Here is an 18,039-nt window from a genome sequence, read left to right as displayed (position 1 = left end):
TAAACTTAAATATAACGTATGCCCTTAACAAGCAACCGTATATTTCGTATTTTTGCTTTGCAATTGACGCAACAGCAGCTGCAACGGCGGCTTGAAAATAAGTGATTTTGTCCACCCCTGCTTGTCACGTTTTGTGTCACTGTTTTCTCAATGCTCATCCCTAACAAGATTTCAGTGCTATCAGCTGTTAGTGTTGCTAACGCCAAATGTACACAAAAAACACCGATATGGAAAAGCTGTGCGCTTCCGGTTTTGTTGATTGTGAATTTTAATTTATTTTATTTAATCGAACAAATGGGTCACCTGGACAAGTGCCGCATTTGCTCTTGCGGAGTGGCCAGCGATGACGAGGCCTACAATCTATTGGAAGCATCAGACCTGGCCGCCAAATTCACAGAATGCACCAATTTGAAAGTGAATCCCGAAGAGCAAGATACGTTGCCCAGCGAAATATGTGCCGAATGTTACGAGCTGCTTGAAAAGTTCCACTCCTTTCGAGCATTATGCATTATTGCCGATAAAAGGTGGCGGTCCAATAGCCTCGTTACGAGAAAGAAAATAGACTGGAGAGAACGGGTCCTTGAGGTGGAGGAAAGCGAAGAGGAGCGGCAACAGGAAGAGGAAATCCAACATCCTTTGGAAGAGCCAGAGCTAATCATTTGCGATTCCAACATGAGTTCCGAAAAAACACCACCAAAATTGAAGAGGAAAACCATCCCCAAAAAAGTTAAGAAGCCACCCAAACCTCAACCTGTTAAGAAAGCTAAAGAAGTAAGTGGATTTATTGGATTTGTAGAGGACTATTCCTCTTTGTGTGATCCCAAACTAAAAATAAACCTCTTCAATCTAAATTTTGTGGTTTTACAGAAAGCAGTAATCAAAAACAAATGTTAACAATTTAAAAAATGTTAGTAATATTTTATATTTTGATGTTATACAATTTAAGAAAGCCACTTTTTTCAAACCTTTCCTATTAAAATGTATATATTTATACTTTTTTGAATCATGTACTTAATTCATTTAATGAGCATTAAGCTCCTGGGTATAATAAACTAATTGAATTAAATGTTCCCCCCGTTTTTGTAGGAACTCCCACCGCCCAAATTCAAGTGCGACATCTGCTCCGACGAGTTTAGAGAGGAACGACGCCTGATCCTGCACAAAAAAGAACACGAAGGCCACATGCTGTATCACTGTTCTGAGCCTGGATGCGAGGAGGCCTTTAATCGATTCGAGACCCTTAGACAGCATGAACTGGAGCATTCGGAGGTGGGCACGCGGTTCATCTGCATGGAGGAGGGTTGCAACAGGATGTACCGGCACAAGGCTTCGCTCAAACATCACCAAAGCAAGGCGCATGCAATTGGCAAGCCTTTGAAAACCCACATGTGCGAGTTCTGCGGCCGGGTGTTTAAAAACTTATCCGCCCTGAGTCAGCATCGGTTCACGCACGACGATCAAATGAAATTGCCATATGCCTGTGAACTACCGGATTGCCCTTGGCGGTTCTACAGCAAGGAAAAGCTCAAGATCCACATGATGCGCCACCAGGGAATTAAGAACTATAGCTGCCCTTATTGTGGACTCAAGAAGACAACGAAAAATGAACTGCGGCTCCACATCAACTTCCATACGTTAGAGCGGACATGGTCCTGCAAAGACTGTCCCAAAGTATGCAACAGTTCGACGAGTCTCAAGAAGCATGTGCGCACGATTCACGAAAAGGCCCGTGATTTTGCGTGCAACTATTGCGAAAAGAGATTTGCCACCTCGGATACGCGGAAATACCACGAGATGACCCACACTGGCGAGAAGAACTTTGAGTGTCATGAGTGTGGCAAGCGATTTATTCAGCCCTCTGCTTTGCGTACTCACCGCAAAATCCATGAGTTCGAGGAGGTTCCTCAACCATCTTATACTATACTCCAAGTTACTACTATAGGTCAAGTAAGCTAACTTGCATATTTTCTATCTTTTTCGATGGATAAGCTTCAATTTTTAATATTGTAGTCAAACACTTAAAACTTAATGTTTTGTATGCTTTTTAAACAAATTTTTATTTGCCCAAAATAGGGATGTTTTATAGTTCAAAAAAAGGAATAGGAAAATGTTTCATAAAAAAAGTTTCGTTTGTTTATTTTGAAAGGTGTTGTTATTTAATTTAAAGCAGATATTTATTAATTTTTTAGTTTGGTCCATATAATTTATAAAACAAATAAATTGTATAAATTGTATAACCTGCTACGCAGGTTAAGACTATATACTTAACGCTTCTTAAACCCATAAATTACCTTTAATAAAGAAAAACTTCCGTTTGGGATTCAGAATGTAAATAGCAATAAATTGTTTAATTATATTTTCAACTAAAACAATAATATACAGGAATTGTGAGTGTGTTTTCTTGCGTGTTGTTAAATTAATAAGGCATGGATTTTCGTCATGCCGGAGCTACTAAAAACTAAAGTACATCTGCTAAGGGTCGTGAGTCTGTTTATTGTATATGGTATAGTATATAGATAGCTATGCATACATATGTATAATGATGTGGTAAATGATATGACGTGCCATGATCATTTCCCCCGGTAAATATGGTGAAATCTGTTGCGTTAAAATCGTTGTAAATATGATGCCTCAGTTATTGTTATAGATATATAGGTATTTATATACTGGTGAGCTTAATGCGTTTTCGGCTTTTGTAAATATGAGTGTATAAATATGTTGTATTCGTATGTATATATCATTTCTATATTTGCGTGTACTGATCCTGGGGGGAAATACGGTTTGTTTGTCCATTCTCATCTTCACTTAGCCTACGAAAAATGCGCTTGTTGTCGTTTTTACATTTTTAGAAAATGTTTAAAGTACATAGAACATAAGAATATAGCATATTTTTAGGCTAAATATCACCCACGATTAAATCGTTGCTTAGAGACTATATAAAAACTAGACATATAATACATTCTTGCCTTGTAAGTGTGTATAAATATATCCCTATATCGGTAACGTGTACAGATTACAAATCAGACATAAACCATAAGCACTAAGTGGTATACAAGTGTTAAATATAATGCAATTTTAGCCCTACAACTATGGGGTGTATATAACGTATATATCCATAATCTATTAACATGTTAAGCTCGCTGAACATTTCACATTATTTGTATTTAAACTTCTTTATTTAGACATAGTCCGAGGGCACAGTGCTGGTGCTCGTCTCGTTGATGGCCGCCAGTCGAGGACCACGACGTTGCGTCATTGCCGCCGCCTCGCCGGCCGTAATTCCATTGCCCCCACCGCCTCCTCCAAGAATGGCGGCCGCTGCTCCAGCGGCTCCGCCGCCCCCACTTCCGCCTCCTCCTCCGCCATGATGATCCCAGTTGGGCAGCGGCTGGGACATCACGTTCAGTCCGACAATCTCGTAGGCGCCCTGATTACTGCCGCTCGCTCCGCCGGGCATCGCCGTCACCGACAGATCCGAGTAGTAGGCACTGCTCGGCGCCGAGGACACCACCATTGGAATGTCCTGCTCGTGGCCTTGGTAATTGTATTTCTGTAATTGAGAAAGTAGGTTAATTCCAGTATTAGTTTGCGAATTATGGACTTTACTTAAGGGTAACTCCCAGTTGCAGCGCAAAAAACTACTTAAAAAACTACTTTTATACGATAAGTTTTGTTATAAAAGTACACATTTGAAATACATTTAAAAAAATGTTTTTTTTTAAATATTGAACAACTATTTGCTGTTAAGTTTCCTTTCTATGATCTTGTTTTCAAGGGAAATTTAATACAAATGGTTATATAAGAAGTCTTGTTTATATCATAATTTATTGCAATTTAGTTCCATTAAAAGCAGATTGCATTATTGCCTGTTGCTAAAATCAAATTCTCAACCAACAATTCTATTTTGTAAGTTTTAATTTAATCTGATTGATTGTTCATAATGGTTCATTAGAGGTTAAAGAGAATACTTAAATGTTATTATGAGAAGTTAGTAATAGCCAATTCATATATAAGTTTTTATTAACCGTTTTTATAGTACCTAATAGTATTTTTAAACCAGAAAAATAGCGATTGCTTACCTCGCCACACTGACTGTAGGCCGTATTCTGGTACGAGGGGTTAGCGGACCGCACGGACTCGCGATCGAGTTCTGCATAGAGTGCCTCGCTCACGCCCACCGGACTGTAGGCGTCTTCCATGTGGGTATAATGGTTCTCCGCCGGCGACGTGGACGGCGGACCGATCTGGTCCGGACCTGCGGACGAGCGACGGCTGCCGCCCAGCCAGGTCCAAACGCCGGAGTTGCTCGTGGGCCTCCGGATGCTGTCCGCCGAGTGTTTGATCGAGATGGGCGAACGATTTTGGCCACCGTTTCGGTTATTGCGACACCACCAGGGCTGCGGGCGACCACCTGCAAGGGGAAGCGGTTGTGGGGTTAGACACGAGTTCGATATCTTTTGTTTGCTTAATTAAAATCATGTTACTCATACGACACGATGTCCACTGTTCGGAGATAATTGCAAAAACTACATATTCAACGAAAACTACAGTTGCCATTTGTGTGGATTATCTTTGACATTTGCTTCATTAAAAATATCTTAAAATTTCTATAGAAACTGTAAGGATTGTGCAACAAAAAAAGCAAAATAACCCTTAAATGGTTTCGGAACTAAAATAATAGCTTTAAATTAAATTTTTCTAATTTGTTTAATAATGGGTAGTCATCATGAATGTTTTGTTCTTTTAAGTTTAAAATAAGCTATCTAAATATCAATACTAGAACATAATTTAACAAACAAGATTGCTATATATAAAAAGGATAAGGATTTGCTTAAAAAAATTTCTCAAAATATATATCAGATTTGTTTTCTTATTTATTAACTGCTAAAAAAAATTAATGAGTTTTAATAAGTTTTAAAAGGACACCCGTTTAGAGTGATGCAGGGACCAATAGGTCGATGGATTTGGTGATTTTTTTTTGTGGGAGGAGAATCCACTAACTCCAATCCGAATCGAACGCAGCAGAAATCTATGACATTTCGGCTTATAATCGGACGATAAATCAAACATTCACCTCAGGACGTGAACAAAAGACAGAAACAAACAAACAAACAAAGCGTAAATTAAACGGCTGTCAACTGGCAGCTAGGTGGCAAACCAACTGCACCACTGCACCGCTGCACCACCGAGTGGTTCCATTTTGTGGTGGCAGGCAACCAAGTGGCCGAAAATGCCAAATGTTTCTCCTTTGCGATATCAGCACATGTGATCTCATAATGCCCAAGTGGGCATGGGAAGGTTAATGGGAGCTCTGTGTGTGACTCAACTAAGCGTTGAAAAGCACTCAAATTCCAAATAGCCGGGATTCCATAAAATCTCTCCCGTCATTAAGCTCATAATTTATAGACAACTAACGCCAAACGCTCAATGAAAATCGCTGGGCGCAAACACGTATAATTGCTGGCCGTAAACGATGTAGACCTGTTCTCAACATCCGAACATCCGCCATGGCGTCCAATTTCCAACTCATCCCCAGCTAATTTGCCTAGAGCTGGTCGCAAAAATGTGTATATATTTTTTTTATATATTTTAACTCGCCTTTCACTCTCATTAACTTGGAAAAGATGGAGCCACTCGGAGCCACTTGGGGCGATTCAGCTAATTAGCGTGGTGCATACGCAACGGCAGCAACAGTGCGACCGATGGTTTTCCAAGTTATGTACATGCATAATGCAGTTCCTCAGGCACAGAGAAAAAATAACAGAAATTGCAGCAAATCTATATTGCTACCAACCAAAAACAATAAAATGTACAACACCAAAAAACTCATCTTCTCTCACAACACAAAGTTTAATTAAATAACAGGTTCACTATTAACGTACGTATTAAATTAAAAACAAATGTATTTATTTATTACAATAATATTTTTTAGCAAAAGTATATTTACAAAGAAATTTTATTTATAAGATTAAAAAAAAAGACGTTGATTCCAATATTTATTTAGTATTTATTTTTAAATCAATTTTAACTGTATTATAGTAATGATTTTGAATTGTATTATTATGCTGCTAAAAATATTTTTAAATTCGAAATAATTGTGGAAACTATGATCTTATTAGGTTAGAACGATAATAAATTTAAAACAATTTTAACATCAGTTATATTTAACTTTTTTGGAGGCAGACAAGCTTACAAAGAAATGGTGCCATAAATTGGAATAAAATTAATACAATTTGCATGCTTTTTTCCCCCTGTGCAGTTTGAATTGCAAAGTTGGAGTCGAAGTCTGTTTTATGCTTATGATTTACGTACTCCGACTAAGCGAATGTCCAGCAGCAATGGCTTTGACTGCGGCGATTATTACCCCAAACCGAAGTTATCGTACGTAGGTGCTCATATACATGCATTTTGTGCATGTCACCAATGCCACAAACACAAGTCCCAGACTCCGAGACCCACTCCAAGATGCCAAGACCCAGCTCCAACTGGAACTCGGCTTTAATGGCTGTTTTTGCGCCGTGTTAACGATGTTGCCGCGGCTACTGCACAGCTAACTCAGCTGAATCGATCCAAAGCAAGTTGAACTGAGCTGGAACTGCAACTGCATTGCACTTACGATTATTTTTTTTGGGTTTCTTAATGCTGCATCACAGTGGAGACCCCCAAAAATGACCTTAATGTTTTCTTAAATTTTTTAAGCGGGTATAAGTTCTTATGGTTTAAAATCGCCTTTTTTCTTAGCTTTAAACAATTTTTTTAAATCACTAGATTTATAAATTATTTTTATTTAAAAGGAAATATTTAAATATTTACATTTTTTTAAAGTCTTCAAAACGTAAAAAAAGAATTCCTAAAAAATAAATCAAAATAATTCAATTTTTAAAAAATGTTATTATTTTTCGTGCGTATTCTGCTCTTGAATTTAATTTTAAAAAAATATTTAGCTAAATTTATAAAAAATTGATATATTTAAAAATTATTACTTTAAATATGTGCTTCACTGTACTTCAGTGCATTATAACAGCTACCATAGACGTCTTATCTTCGCCTGCTTATCGTAGTTACCAGAATGGTTGCAGTAGCCGACGAACAGCAAGCGGCAAATTGTTGTTAACAAAATATTTCGCAGTCAGCTTTTGTTCAGATGAAAAGCGTAGAAAATCAAAAATAAATAAACGAAAAATTAACGAGCACTTTGATTTTGGAATTTAATTTGTGTTGTGTGGATGAAAATTGTTTTTTTTTTGTTTCTGTGCAAATGGCAAATATGACATGTGTAATGAAGTCTTAATAGTCGGCTAGATAATGCCAATCGCAGTACGTTGTCTTGCCCGTTTAATGTACACAAATGTCACATAGCAATTTTCGTTTATTTGTATATTTTTGTGTGTGCTGGCTGATTATCTGCAATTCTTTGTGTGCATAATTAAAATCATGTTACGCATACGACACGTTGGCTGCTGTTCAAAGATAATTGCAAAGAATTACCTATGAAATTGACACCATCGAATGTTGCAATTGCCATTTTTTGTGATTGTTTGCAGCGATTGCTTCATTATGTAAATTAGGAAATCTGTCTATCTGGTTGGGAGGTTTTAAAAAATAAAGGTATGCTATTTACCACTACTTTCAAAAATTAAAATTAAAGACTTAAAAAAAAAAACAAATAACTCAAAAAATAGTAAAGCTACTTTTTAAGTTTTTAAAAACAAACATCCATATGTTTACTGCTACATATTTCCACTTAACAAACATGTTGTAACAAATGAACACCGCTTTAAGGAGAGCTTTTCAGCTAAATGAACTCCCACATAAAAATAAATTAAAAGTTTAATTGCTTTTTAACGACACCAAATTCACCCAGTACACATAATTTACAGCCTACATTTGAATTGAAAATCTTTTTTACCTCACAAAAAAATGTTGCAACCAATAAACACCACTTAAATGTGCATTTTTGGCCAATTGAAAATTTTCTCTTTCGGCACAAAAAGACTCGGGAAAAATCCGCAAAAAAACTCTTTGGCAACTGGCGCTTGTCTCTCAACTCTCAACGTTGACTTGGACATAATCACGCGCTTTAAAAGCTGCTGACAGTTTAACGATTTGTGGCGATTGTTTGTTTTTCGGGTTGTTTCTTTTTGTTTTGTTTTTTTAGCTTGGCCCCAACATGCAACCGTGCGTACCACCAACGAAAAATGCCGAAAAAAAAAATACAAACAACAATCAACAAGTGGGCAACAAAAACTTTTTGGCAAAATAAAAAAGGAAACCAACAAGAAACGAGCATTTTCATGGGGACAGCTAATTGGCTGCTGTGACATTAAATGCCGTCAACAATTTGTCCTGCATGTCGATTGTCAGGCCCAAAAGACGGACAGTGAAATTGGCGCCAAGCTCGAAGAAAGGGAAAGATTTCGACCTGAATAGGGATCGTTTGTCAATAATTCGACTACTGCTGAAAGCCGAACCAGAATCGCCAGACGAGCAAGTAAATCAAAATAGTAAAACAAAAAAACAGAGTCTCTTTTGCCTCTCCCCATTTTGCACGATTTTCAAACGTGTTTGACGAAGTCTGCGGCCATGACAATTGTTTTGGCTTTGCCTTAATTTGTCTACAAATTTTCTTTTACTCGAAAGTTTTATCCGGCACGTAGCCCGAGGCAATATAATCCCCCAGAGCTCTGGATTTCGGTTTCAACTGCCGCAGGAGGAGCAGCAGCATCTCTGATTTGTGGCACGAACGTGAAGTTCATGCATTGTCGTCAAAAATTTGTCTTCATTTTGTTAGTTTGCCTTCCTTCTGCCACAGTCGCTGAAAACAAATTAAAATGTTGCCACAGAAAAAAGGGAACTGAAGTCCAGAACGAAAGATTTCTTTGAATTGCATGCAACGGCAGAATTATGCAATTAAAAATGGAAATGAAAATCCAAAGAGAAGGCAAGAGCCCCTATGATGGTCAGATGTAACAAAAAAAACCTGACCTGACTTGGCTTGGCTAATTAATCAGGCCTGGCAAAAAACGTCAAAGTGATCAGGCTTTTTTGAGGAAATGAGATATTAATGGGATAAATTCGTTGGACGGAGGGCTCTTTAATGGGAAGGAAAAAAATAAATTAAAATTTTATATGCAGAATGCAAATAATGTTTTTACAGTTTCATATTTTTTCTTAAAAATAATTTTATATTATGAGTTTCACTAAATTTTTAAATATTTTCTTATGTAGCAGAGATTTTCAGGCTTTGTTCCTTTTTATTAACAAAATGATAACAATTGAGCTTCGTATGCTTCTAAGTAAAGCAATCTGAATTGTAAATTATGTTTGCATTTAACTTATCTAGTTAATAAATGGCTATATATAAATATATATATCCTATTAATATACATTTAATCACCCCCAACAAATCATTCCCCTCATTTAAATAGTAGCTTGTAGTAGAGAAAACATTTGTTCACTTACCATTGGCATTCGCTGATTTAATTCTGCAAAGATAAGAATAGAAAAAATGTGTACCAATTAATAAACAAAATTTTAATAGACTGGCGGGCATAAATTAGTATAAAGTAAATGTCAAACTTGTCGAGCGACAAAATGGCAAATGCCAAAACGAATGACTTGGGACACAAACTTGAGCGAACGAATGACTCAAGACACAAACTTGGGCCACGCAAATGCTTTAAGTGCCAGTTGCGTGTGACGCGAACTGACACGCCGATAAAGCTAATACAACGTATCTGTTGAGGCCGATAAAATCCACCGGCAACAACGGAATTGCATTATCCAGCAGCCAGGGAACACATTCGCCATTTGTTGCGATTAGATTATACCCAAAAGAGAAAAAAAGAAAACAAATCATCGATGAAGTTTTTGGCATTTAAAACCTGCAGAAGACTGCATGTTTTGGGCCTGAGTGATTTGTGCCCGAATCCACAAATCAGCAGGTGTTTGCCATGGCTTTCTATGTCTTTTTTCTGGATCACATTTTCCACATCGTTTCATTTTCCATTTCCAAACTACATATTTGCACTTGCTGACTCCGCTTTTCTGGGTCACATCGAACGGCACGAACCTGGGGCCTAAATGGCCATATACCTCTCGATATATATTTATATATATATTCGATCTGTGCGTATCAATTAACCGTCTGTCCGATTTGATTGAGTGCAGTGCGGCATGCGCTGCATTTTCCCCTCGCTTTGCCTTGATCGATTATAATGTTAACTCAACTCGAGCCCCAACTGCCAATTCGTTTTTCTCTTTCTTTTTTTTAGCGTTAGAGTAAGTTTCAGTTGTAGTTTTTGTTCTCCTCAATTCAATTAAATTGAACAAGCAGTCGCCGCTGTCTCGGGGGCCTTGGCTATGCGCTAATTTACCTAGCTCGAGTCTTTCAGCTTTTTTTCCTACGATTTTCCTTCGTCGCGTTATGTTCAATTTTCTGCGCTTGTAGTTTCGATTTTTTTAATAGCCTTTTTTGGGGTTGATCGAGTTTTTTGCATGCTAATTGAACACGCCTTTTTGTGTCTTAAATGCATTAAGCGGTTTAAACTTGACTTTTGTTTTTCGCAACTAAAAGACCAACTAAAAAATAATTTAAGACGGAACGGGCCTTGGATATTTTAAACCAAACTCGATATAGAAAGGTGTAGTTTGAATTAAAAGGGTCAGAGCTATCAAAGAGGTTAATACTTATAATTACAATTAATAGAGATAATTTCATATTTGAAAGGAAAGTTGTGGCTTATTCAATACATTTTTTATGCTTAAAAAATTTGTAACATAATTTATATCCAATACTTTTTAAAAAGTTTTTTATACAAAACGTCATGACATTAAGTAGAAGAGTAACTTTATTTTACTGCAATTCAAAAATCAATTAAAAATAAATCTGGAATAAATTCGTTAAAAAAGAATAAAATCTGGAATAAATTCGAAAACTAAAAAAGAAAGGGGTTCACTTTTTGTTGGTCTGACGAAAATAGTCAATTAAAATTTATTTAAAATAAGTCTTATGTAAACTAAGTTTGCGTAATTAAAATCCACTCCAATTTTACCGCTCCTTAATATTATCCAAGTGTCAGAAACAAGATTCAATTGCAATGGCACTTTGAAATTTTTCCGACAAGCCACTGTGACCATTGGAAAGACATTATCCCGTCTAGACGTTGAGCAAACATTGTCAAAAAAGCACACAAAATCCGAATGGCAGGTGCCACTTAAGACCTAAGCTTAATACGGTGGCCGAGCTAAACAAATCAAGTCGGGCGAAATACAGAAACAAATGCAAAAGCTGGTGACTTGCTGGAGACATGTGCCAAGCAAATTTATAGCACCATTACGAACAGATCGAGAATTGCATCAATATGCAAATAAGTGTAACCGATATTACATGTAATTGCTGCTAATTTGGCAGCCAACACGTCCGACCACGACGTGACATGCTCCACACACCGACGGACTGGAAAACTGAAAAAGCTAAAAAACGGTTGCGAAAACAAGTCCCAAAATGAGTGACTAAGGCTGACGGCAAGCCAAACACCGTGACATTCAGGTGACGGGGGTAGGGGGGTCCACAGGTGATTAATGCAAAATCAAATTTGGTCCAAAAAGCGTGAGAATAGGAGACCAACGGCACTTGATTGAGACAACTTGCCACAGGAAAGTTGGCTTCGTTAAATCAATACTGAATAAATTACTGAAAATTTTTGAAAATATATGTGTACAGGTCATAGGGCTTTTAAACCTGTTTTGCAATATCACCCAGTTGTTCCGAATTACTCTATAACATTGCAAAAAAGTTTTCAAATGTAAGTTGTTTCGATTTTAATTAGCATGGCTTACAATTTTCTGTTATTTAAATTTATTTAAAATAGGAAACCATTTTCTTTAAAATTATATTTTATATATATATAAATATTTACTATGAGCCATTTTATTTAGAATTTTAAGGTGAAATTTGGCATAATAAAATATTAATATAGGCTAAAGAAACTTAAACCTGTTAAAATAATTTAAAAAAAGAAATAAAACTTTTTTTCCTGAATTACCTTGATTATAAAAGAGTTTTATATGAAAACAAATTTTTACCTAACAGTTTCTGGGGTTTTTCAATGCATGACCAGTGGATCAAATTGGATGTGGTGTCTTAAAGCCAATCAAAGAAATAAAAATATAATTGGTGATTATGCAGCGATTGAAAATCATAAACAAAATTTAATAATACGTTAATAAACTAATTTTTAATCATTAATTGCATCAATTATAATAATAACAAGCTTCCCGCCCTTTTCAAAGCGTATCTATTTAGTCATCTATACGAACAACTCCATTTCAACTCCTGTTTGGATCCGCATTTCGCATTTGTTTGTTTTGGCTTGGGCGGATAATTTGCAAAATTAATTTTATGCAAACATGCCGCCAAATAAGACGACATGACAATTTAATTGGACGCGACATGTGGCCAGCGTTTCCACTTCAAACTGGAAGCCCACGGCGGCAGTTGAATAACAAGCGCGGCGCCTGCGCAACCGCCAATCGAAATGGACAAAGATTTCTGTTAATTTGGCACTCGCGTGTGTTGTTCTGTACCGCCCCCGCTACCCTTCCCCAAAGACATCCACCTCCCCTCCACCCCCCATTTAAATGTACTCGAAATCGCCAATATCTAGCGATTGGAGTGTGTGACCCACTCTCCACGGTCTTTTGATAGACTCGAAAACTTCGATTTTGGCCATATAGAAACGCCTGTGGCCAAAGCTCTGTGTTTCGGCTTGTGTTTCGCTTAAAGAGCAATTAAGTAATAAAGCAATTTCATGTTCCTTTGTTTTCGGCTTCGATTATTCTCAGCCGTGGCTGTTGCTGTTGCTTTTGATGCCGTTGACTCACTTAAGAGGTTTTATTTATTTTTTGGTGGGCGTTTAATTGAATTGCTGGTGTTGCCGCTTCGTGCCGTCCGTGTGGGCAATGCATTGTAAATCTTTATAGTTACACTGATCCCACAGCTCAGATATTCGCGCAAATATGAGACTTGACTGGAGTCCCCATACGACGTGAACATATTCAATTTGTCTGGCGTTGTAAATGTCGCCGTCGCCGGAACATGACGGATCGTTGGGGTCGTCAAGGGGTTAAGAGTTGAATGTCCTCTTCTCTTTGCTTCCAAACTCATGTGTGCATTTTGCTGTTTTTATCATGACTAATTGCGGCATTTTTCTAGCTAAATGCCAAAATGTGACTGTTTATTCATTATTTGCATTTTTATTTATTCGCCGCTTGTTTTGGCCAATTAATTTTGAATGGTCAATTTATGAGGTCTCCAGGGTAAAGACTCAAATTTATTTTTCGTTTGCAATTGAACATGTTTAAGGAAAGTACGCAAAGTTATTTGGAAATTGCCATGTATGACCAGTTGTGCCACAAATAACTTAAATGGCCAAAAATAATTTATTTGTTATAAATTAATATTTGTTTCGTGACGCTTGTTTCCTTATGTTTAGACATTTTTTATGTGGCCTTTGGGAAGACCATTCATATTTATGGTCGATATTTAACTAGTTACGTCACATTTGAGAAAATATTGTAGTAGTAAATAAATTAATATTGGCACTTCATTTATCGACTTACCTTCTACATCTTAGAACTATGACCATTACAATAGCACCTATGAGAGCCGATATGATTGAAACTATTATTAGGGTGAATGCCCATCCAAGTTCACCGGCGGTTTCTGCAAAAGGAGAAGCCAAAAACAAAATTGTTAATGAAAATAAGCGTAGATTAATTTAAAGCATGTGTGTGTAATGAGCATAGTAAAACTGGCTGATCAGCCTTTTTATGATTATGCAATTTTTATGGAGCGATGGCGATAAAGATGATGAATTCATAAAAAGTTATGAATATGAATAGAACAGGTAGTGGAGTATGAAATATGTATTATAACGTGAATTCATGTATATAAATAAGGGTACAGTGCTCGCACACATTTTAGAACCGTAAGCCCGTTGGCTGCTTATAATTGAATTCTGTTTGTCTAGTGGTATAAAATAACAATATCTTTTATCTACCTGATGTCATGTTAGTAATACATTAAACAAATTTAATTCTTGTAAATATTTTGGATGTTTTTCATCCCATTTAATTGTAAAAATTCAAAAAAAAATATTATCACATATGTAAAGGTGTTTAGAGCTATGAGCAAACGGAGCTTTTAAATTCGTGAGTAAAGTCAATTAGGACTGGACCTGCGGTGACTGGTTGGCGATTAAATTCGCTCTCGCAAATACCGGGTCTTCAATTCAACTGGCGAGCGGTTTAAATTTTCTTAAATGCTCACTTACAAGTGTACGGCGCATTTAACGATGCAAAATTAATTACAAACTTTATTATCTTAACAACTTGAGGCTGACGTCGCCGTTAACGTCGCTGCCCCCGCTGGTGATTTAGAATATTTATGACCGCAGTTAAATGAGGCGCGCAATGGAAGTGAATGGGTGGCAAAGGTTGGGGGGGGCATTTCCTCCCCATCCATCCACCATATCGGTATCTCTTTCCGACTGCCCAACACATGCGGCTGCGTTCTTGACCCTTTTTCGCCTAGTCTGTTATCTCTAAGTGGGCATCGGCCAGTCGACCATATAAAGGGGAAAAAGGTTAAATTCAGCAAACAGAAATCAACACGCATATAAATATTTCAGCCCGCCTTTAGCCTTTCTACGCTATGTTTTATATCCTTTTGATAAAAGCCGAAGCGAAATTGAAGATGAAATAAACAGATTGCACAAAGAAGGAAAAGGTCGAAATATTAATACTCTTTGTTTCTACAATAATGTATGACAAAATTACATATATTAGCTTATAATAAATCTATCGATATATATTTTTTGTGTTCATACCTATCCTCAGTAAACGAGATTAAAAACGGTTAATTAACTGCCTTATTTATGTTTACCGTAAGGCATATTCCTTTGTTTATGTTATGGTGCTTCTGTTCCTTTATTATTCCAATTTATAAGTAGGTTTACTTTTCCTTTAGTTACGTCATATTTTACCTTGACCCCTTTTCCTCTATTAGTGCTCAAATTTCACCTGTAACTCCTTAAACTCTTTCCTAGGGCATTAACAAACAAAAACAGAAGGGGTGGCCAGAAAAATGAACGTAATTTAGCCGCTACTAACTGATGAATGGACTATCAACATTTGCCTTGTACTCCTGCCTCACGCCTCCCCCTTTCGAAATTGACCCCATTTTCGCGCTTATAAATTTACTGACTCCCCGACTCGCCGCCCCTCCCCCCCCCCTCTCTCTCTCATCGTTTGTTATCTCATTGCCAGTTGCTTAAATATTTATACTATGCTCGGTGCTATAATGAAAGCAAACGCCATTATGTTTTTTTAGCGCTCCTTTCCTTACGGCATCTTTCGACGGACCCCCCTCCCCCCCTTTCATTGTCTTCGCTTCGTAATAATTCAATTGGCCAAAATATAAAGAAGAGGCAGTCCCAAAACTGGATACCTCGAAGACTGGTAGATGTGTAACGTCTTTGGAAACTGGGTAATTAATAACAAACAGAATGGGAGCGAGTGAAAAGCAATTTTCGCTTGAATTGAGGATGTGGGCGTGGTGAGCAGGAAACGCGTTAATAAGCGGCGCCTCAGAAAGTGTTAAACAAAAAAATGGAAAAAAAGACAAAGGCAGAGAAAATGAAATGAGAATAACGAGGAGCTCCACTTGATAATTGAACTAACGAGTTAAGAGAAAAGAAATAAAGCATTTTACTGGTGGCTGAGCCACGCCACATGACTTCTATGCGTGAGCTAAACTGCAGAAAAAGAAAAAAAAATACTACGCTGATTTGCATTAAAATTAACAACTTACTGGTTCGAAAAATGGATTACCCATACGCGGATTTCCTTTTATTAAAATAGCCTTAAATAACTTTTTATAGATTTTTGCTTGACTGCTTTTCGAATTATTATTAGCTAGAACAAACATGTTACGTACCTATAAAACGCAATCATTAAAGCAAATAGGTAATTATAATATTTTTTCAAATTACTTTTTTAAAAATAACTTAAAAATTTGAGCAAAGCAGTGCTTATTTTTAAACGGATTTGTACAGACAGTCATAAAAATTTGTGGTTGTACTTTTGCATTCATATTTCAGGTTTATTGTTAGTTTAACGCCATTACTTGAAATTTGTTAATAAAAAATATTTGCATTTTAACGGACTTATAATGACTGTAATAAATATTATATTTGAAGCAGTATTTTTATATTCATATTTTAGGTTTATTGTTGGCTTAACAAATAAAATTACTTCGCTAGAAAAATAATTTGGGAAATACCATATTTCACAAGGTAAAGTTTCATAATGTAGTAGAATAACAAATAATGGCTTGTTGTAAATATCAAAGGCCTTTTAAGTGTTTTTTTTGAGCATTTAATAGTTTTCTAAGGTTAGTAATTGTTTAAATAATTTTATTTTATTCATATCTTGGGATGACTCATGCATATTTGCATATTTTTTTTCGAGGCGATATCGCATGCAACATCTGCATTCCAACTCACGGCATTTCCCCCAGCTTTTGGACCAAGGACTTTGGCCTGTCGGATGCTGTCAGGGGCCGATGTGAATGTAATTCCCCAAAAGACTCGTAAATAGCTAAAACATCAAGCTCCATCCGATCCGAGGACGGGATGGGGACCCTTTCAACCAGCCACTCGAACTCGTATTTATGCCACTCGCTGGCAGTCAACAGTCAACAGGTGTGCCCAGCTCACCGCTCTACGCACTCGGCCTGATTTCAGGTACTTACTTACAGGTATTTACTTACAGGTATTTATTAGCAGTCTCTCCTCCCTGACTGATCTATTTCAGTGGTCTTTCGGACCTAATTGGCAACTCATTAAAATAATTTCGTGCCGGACAATGGACTTCAGTTTTTTTTTGTATATATATTTTTTTTTTGGTTTTTGGCATAGAACATGGCCAGCGGCCAGTGGTTTTTAGCATTTCTCGGAACTTTTAGGACTTGACACGAGCAAATGCTGCTGCAGCTGTGCCAAAGTTTTCCGCGAAACTGTGCATGCAACAGCAGCAGCAGCAGCAGGAGGTTGCCGCAGATACATCCATCAGATACAAATGAGGGCCCGCAGATGCAACCGACGCCAACTCACAAGCTCACAACTCACAAGCTCACAAGCTCAGGTATATGTATAAGTCTATCTGTCTGTCTGTCGGCAGTTGTAATAATCGATCTGCATGCCGAGATGATTGATGATGCGTTTCGGCCAAATGCTCACAAGATTTATGGTTCCACCTTCTTATGGCTCGAAATCGACTTATCGACGGAGTTAACAGCTTGTATCTCAAATATGCCGAAAGCAAGCGACATAATTTCGATTCTGCGACGTTTATTGCACATTATCGCATAATGCGGTTTATGCATATGCAAATTTCGACACCGCTTGGCCCACCTGCCGTAGTGGGAGAGCCGGTAAAGTCCAGCTACTGCTGTAAATCATTAAAATACCCGGCCCACGGCAATGCAGCTGAGCATTTGAGCCCCGAAAACTGTCGCAGTTTTCCTTTTTGTTTTTATTTTTGTGTTTTTTTTTTTTTTTTTGGATTTAATTGCCTGCCCAAAAATGCCGAAAATGAACAGGCGGGCACACAGACAACAAGTTTCCCTGGCATTATCTAACAACGTATCGAGGCGGCAGGGGGCGTGGCCGGGGGGCTGCATTCGTGCAGAAATAAAAGGCATCGGCTGGCCAAACTACGACTCAATTAACAGTCCACACAATTAAATTAAATGGTCGCATTTGTTTTCAAATTGAGCAATTAAGAAATGATTTAGCGACTTTTTTGGCATTGGAATTTTTGTGCGCCGACGGTGGGCGACACGTCGATTTGAATTAAATTCGAGATAATTAATCAAGCGGCCCGGAGAAGATTAAAACGGTAAGCGAATTTACTCAATAAATTAAATATAAAAAAATGGAAAGTTTTATTTATCTTGAACGTTTTTTTTAAATA

At 37.3% G+C, this 18,039-nt stretch overlaps 2 protein-coding genes across 2 annotated transcripts in view; one reads left to right on the top strand and one right to left on the bottom strand.

Annotated features, from left to right (window-relative positions):
- Positions 1-203: 203 nt before the first annotated feature.
- Positions 204-2,194, top strand: LOC128258786 (zinc finger protein OZF). The gene is made up of 2 exons (XM_052990665.1): positions 204-771; positions 1,087-2,194. The coding sequence occupies exons 1-2, from the start codon at positions 295-297 to the stop codon at positions 1,954-1,956; spliced, it is 1,347 nt and encodes a 448-aa protein (XP_052846625.1). The 5' UTR covers positions 204-294; the 3' UTR covers positions 1,957-2,194.
- A 126-nt stretch (positions 2,195-2,320) lies between these two features.
- The window catches only part of LOC128258788 (uncharacterized), a 65,741-nt gene continuing 50,022 nt past the window's right edge, over positions 2,321-18,039 (bottom strand). Inside the window, exons 4-7 of the mRNA XM_052990666.1 lie at positions 13,624-13,726; positions 9,463-9,485; positions 4,080-4,411; positions 2,321-3,550 (exon numbers count right to left, since the gene is read on the bottom strand). Of these exons, the coding sequence (XP_052846626.1) occupies positions 3,179-3,550; positions 4,080-4,411; positions 9,463-9,485; positions 13,624-13,726 (830 nt within the window). The 3' untranslated portion in view covers positions 2,321-3,178. The remainder of the gene's footprint in view (positions 3,551-4,079; positions 4,412-9,462; positions 9,486-13,623; positions 13,727-18,039) is intronic.

The sequence above is a fragment of the Drosophila gunungcola genome, assembly GCF_025200985.1.
Source record: "Drosophila gunungcola strain Sukarami chromosome 3L unlocalized genomic scaffold, Dgunungcola_SK_2 000003F, whole genome shotgun sequence".
Lineage (NCBI taxonomy): Eukaryota > Metazoa > Arthropoda > Insecta > Diptera > Drosophilidae > Drosophila > Drosophila gunungcola.
This window is presented reverse-complemented; position numbering and strand designations above follow the sequence as displayed.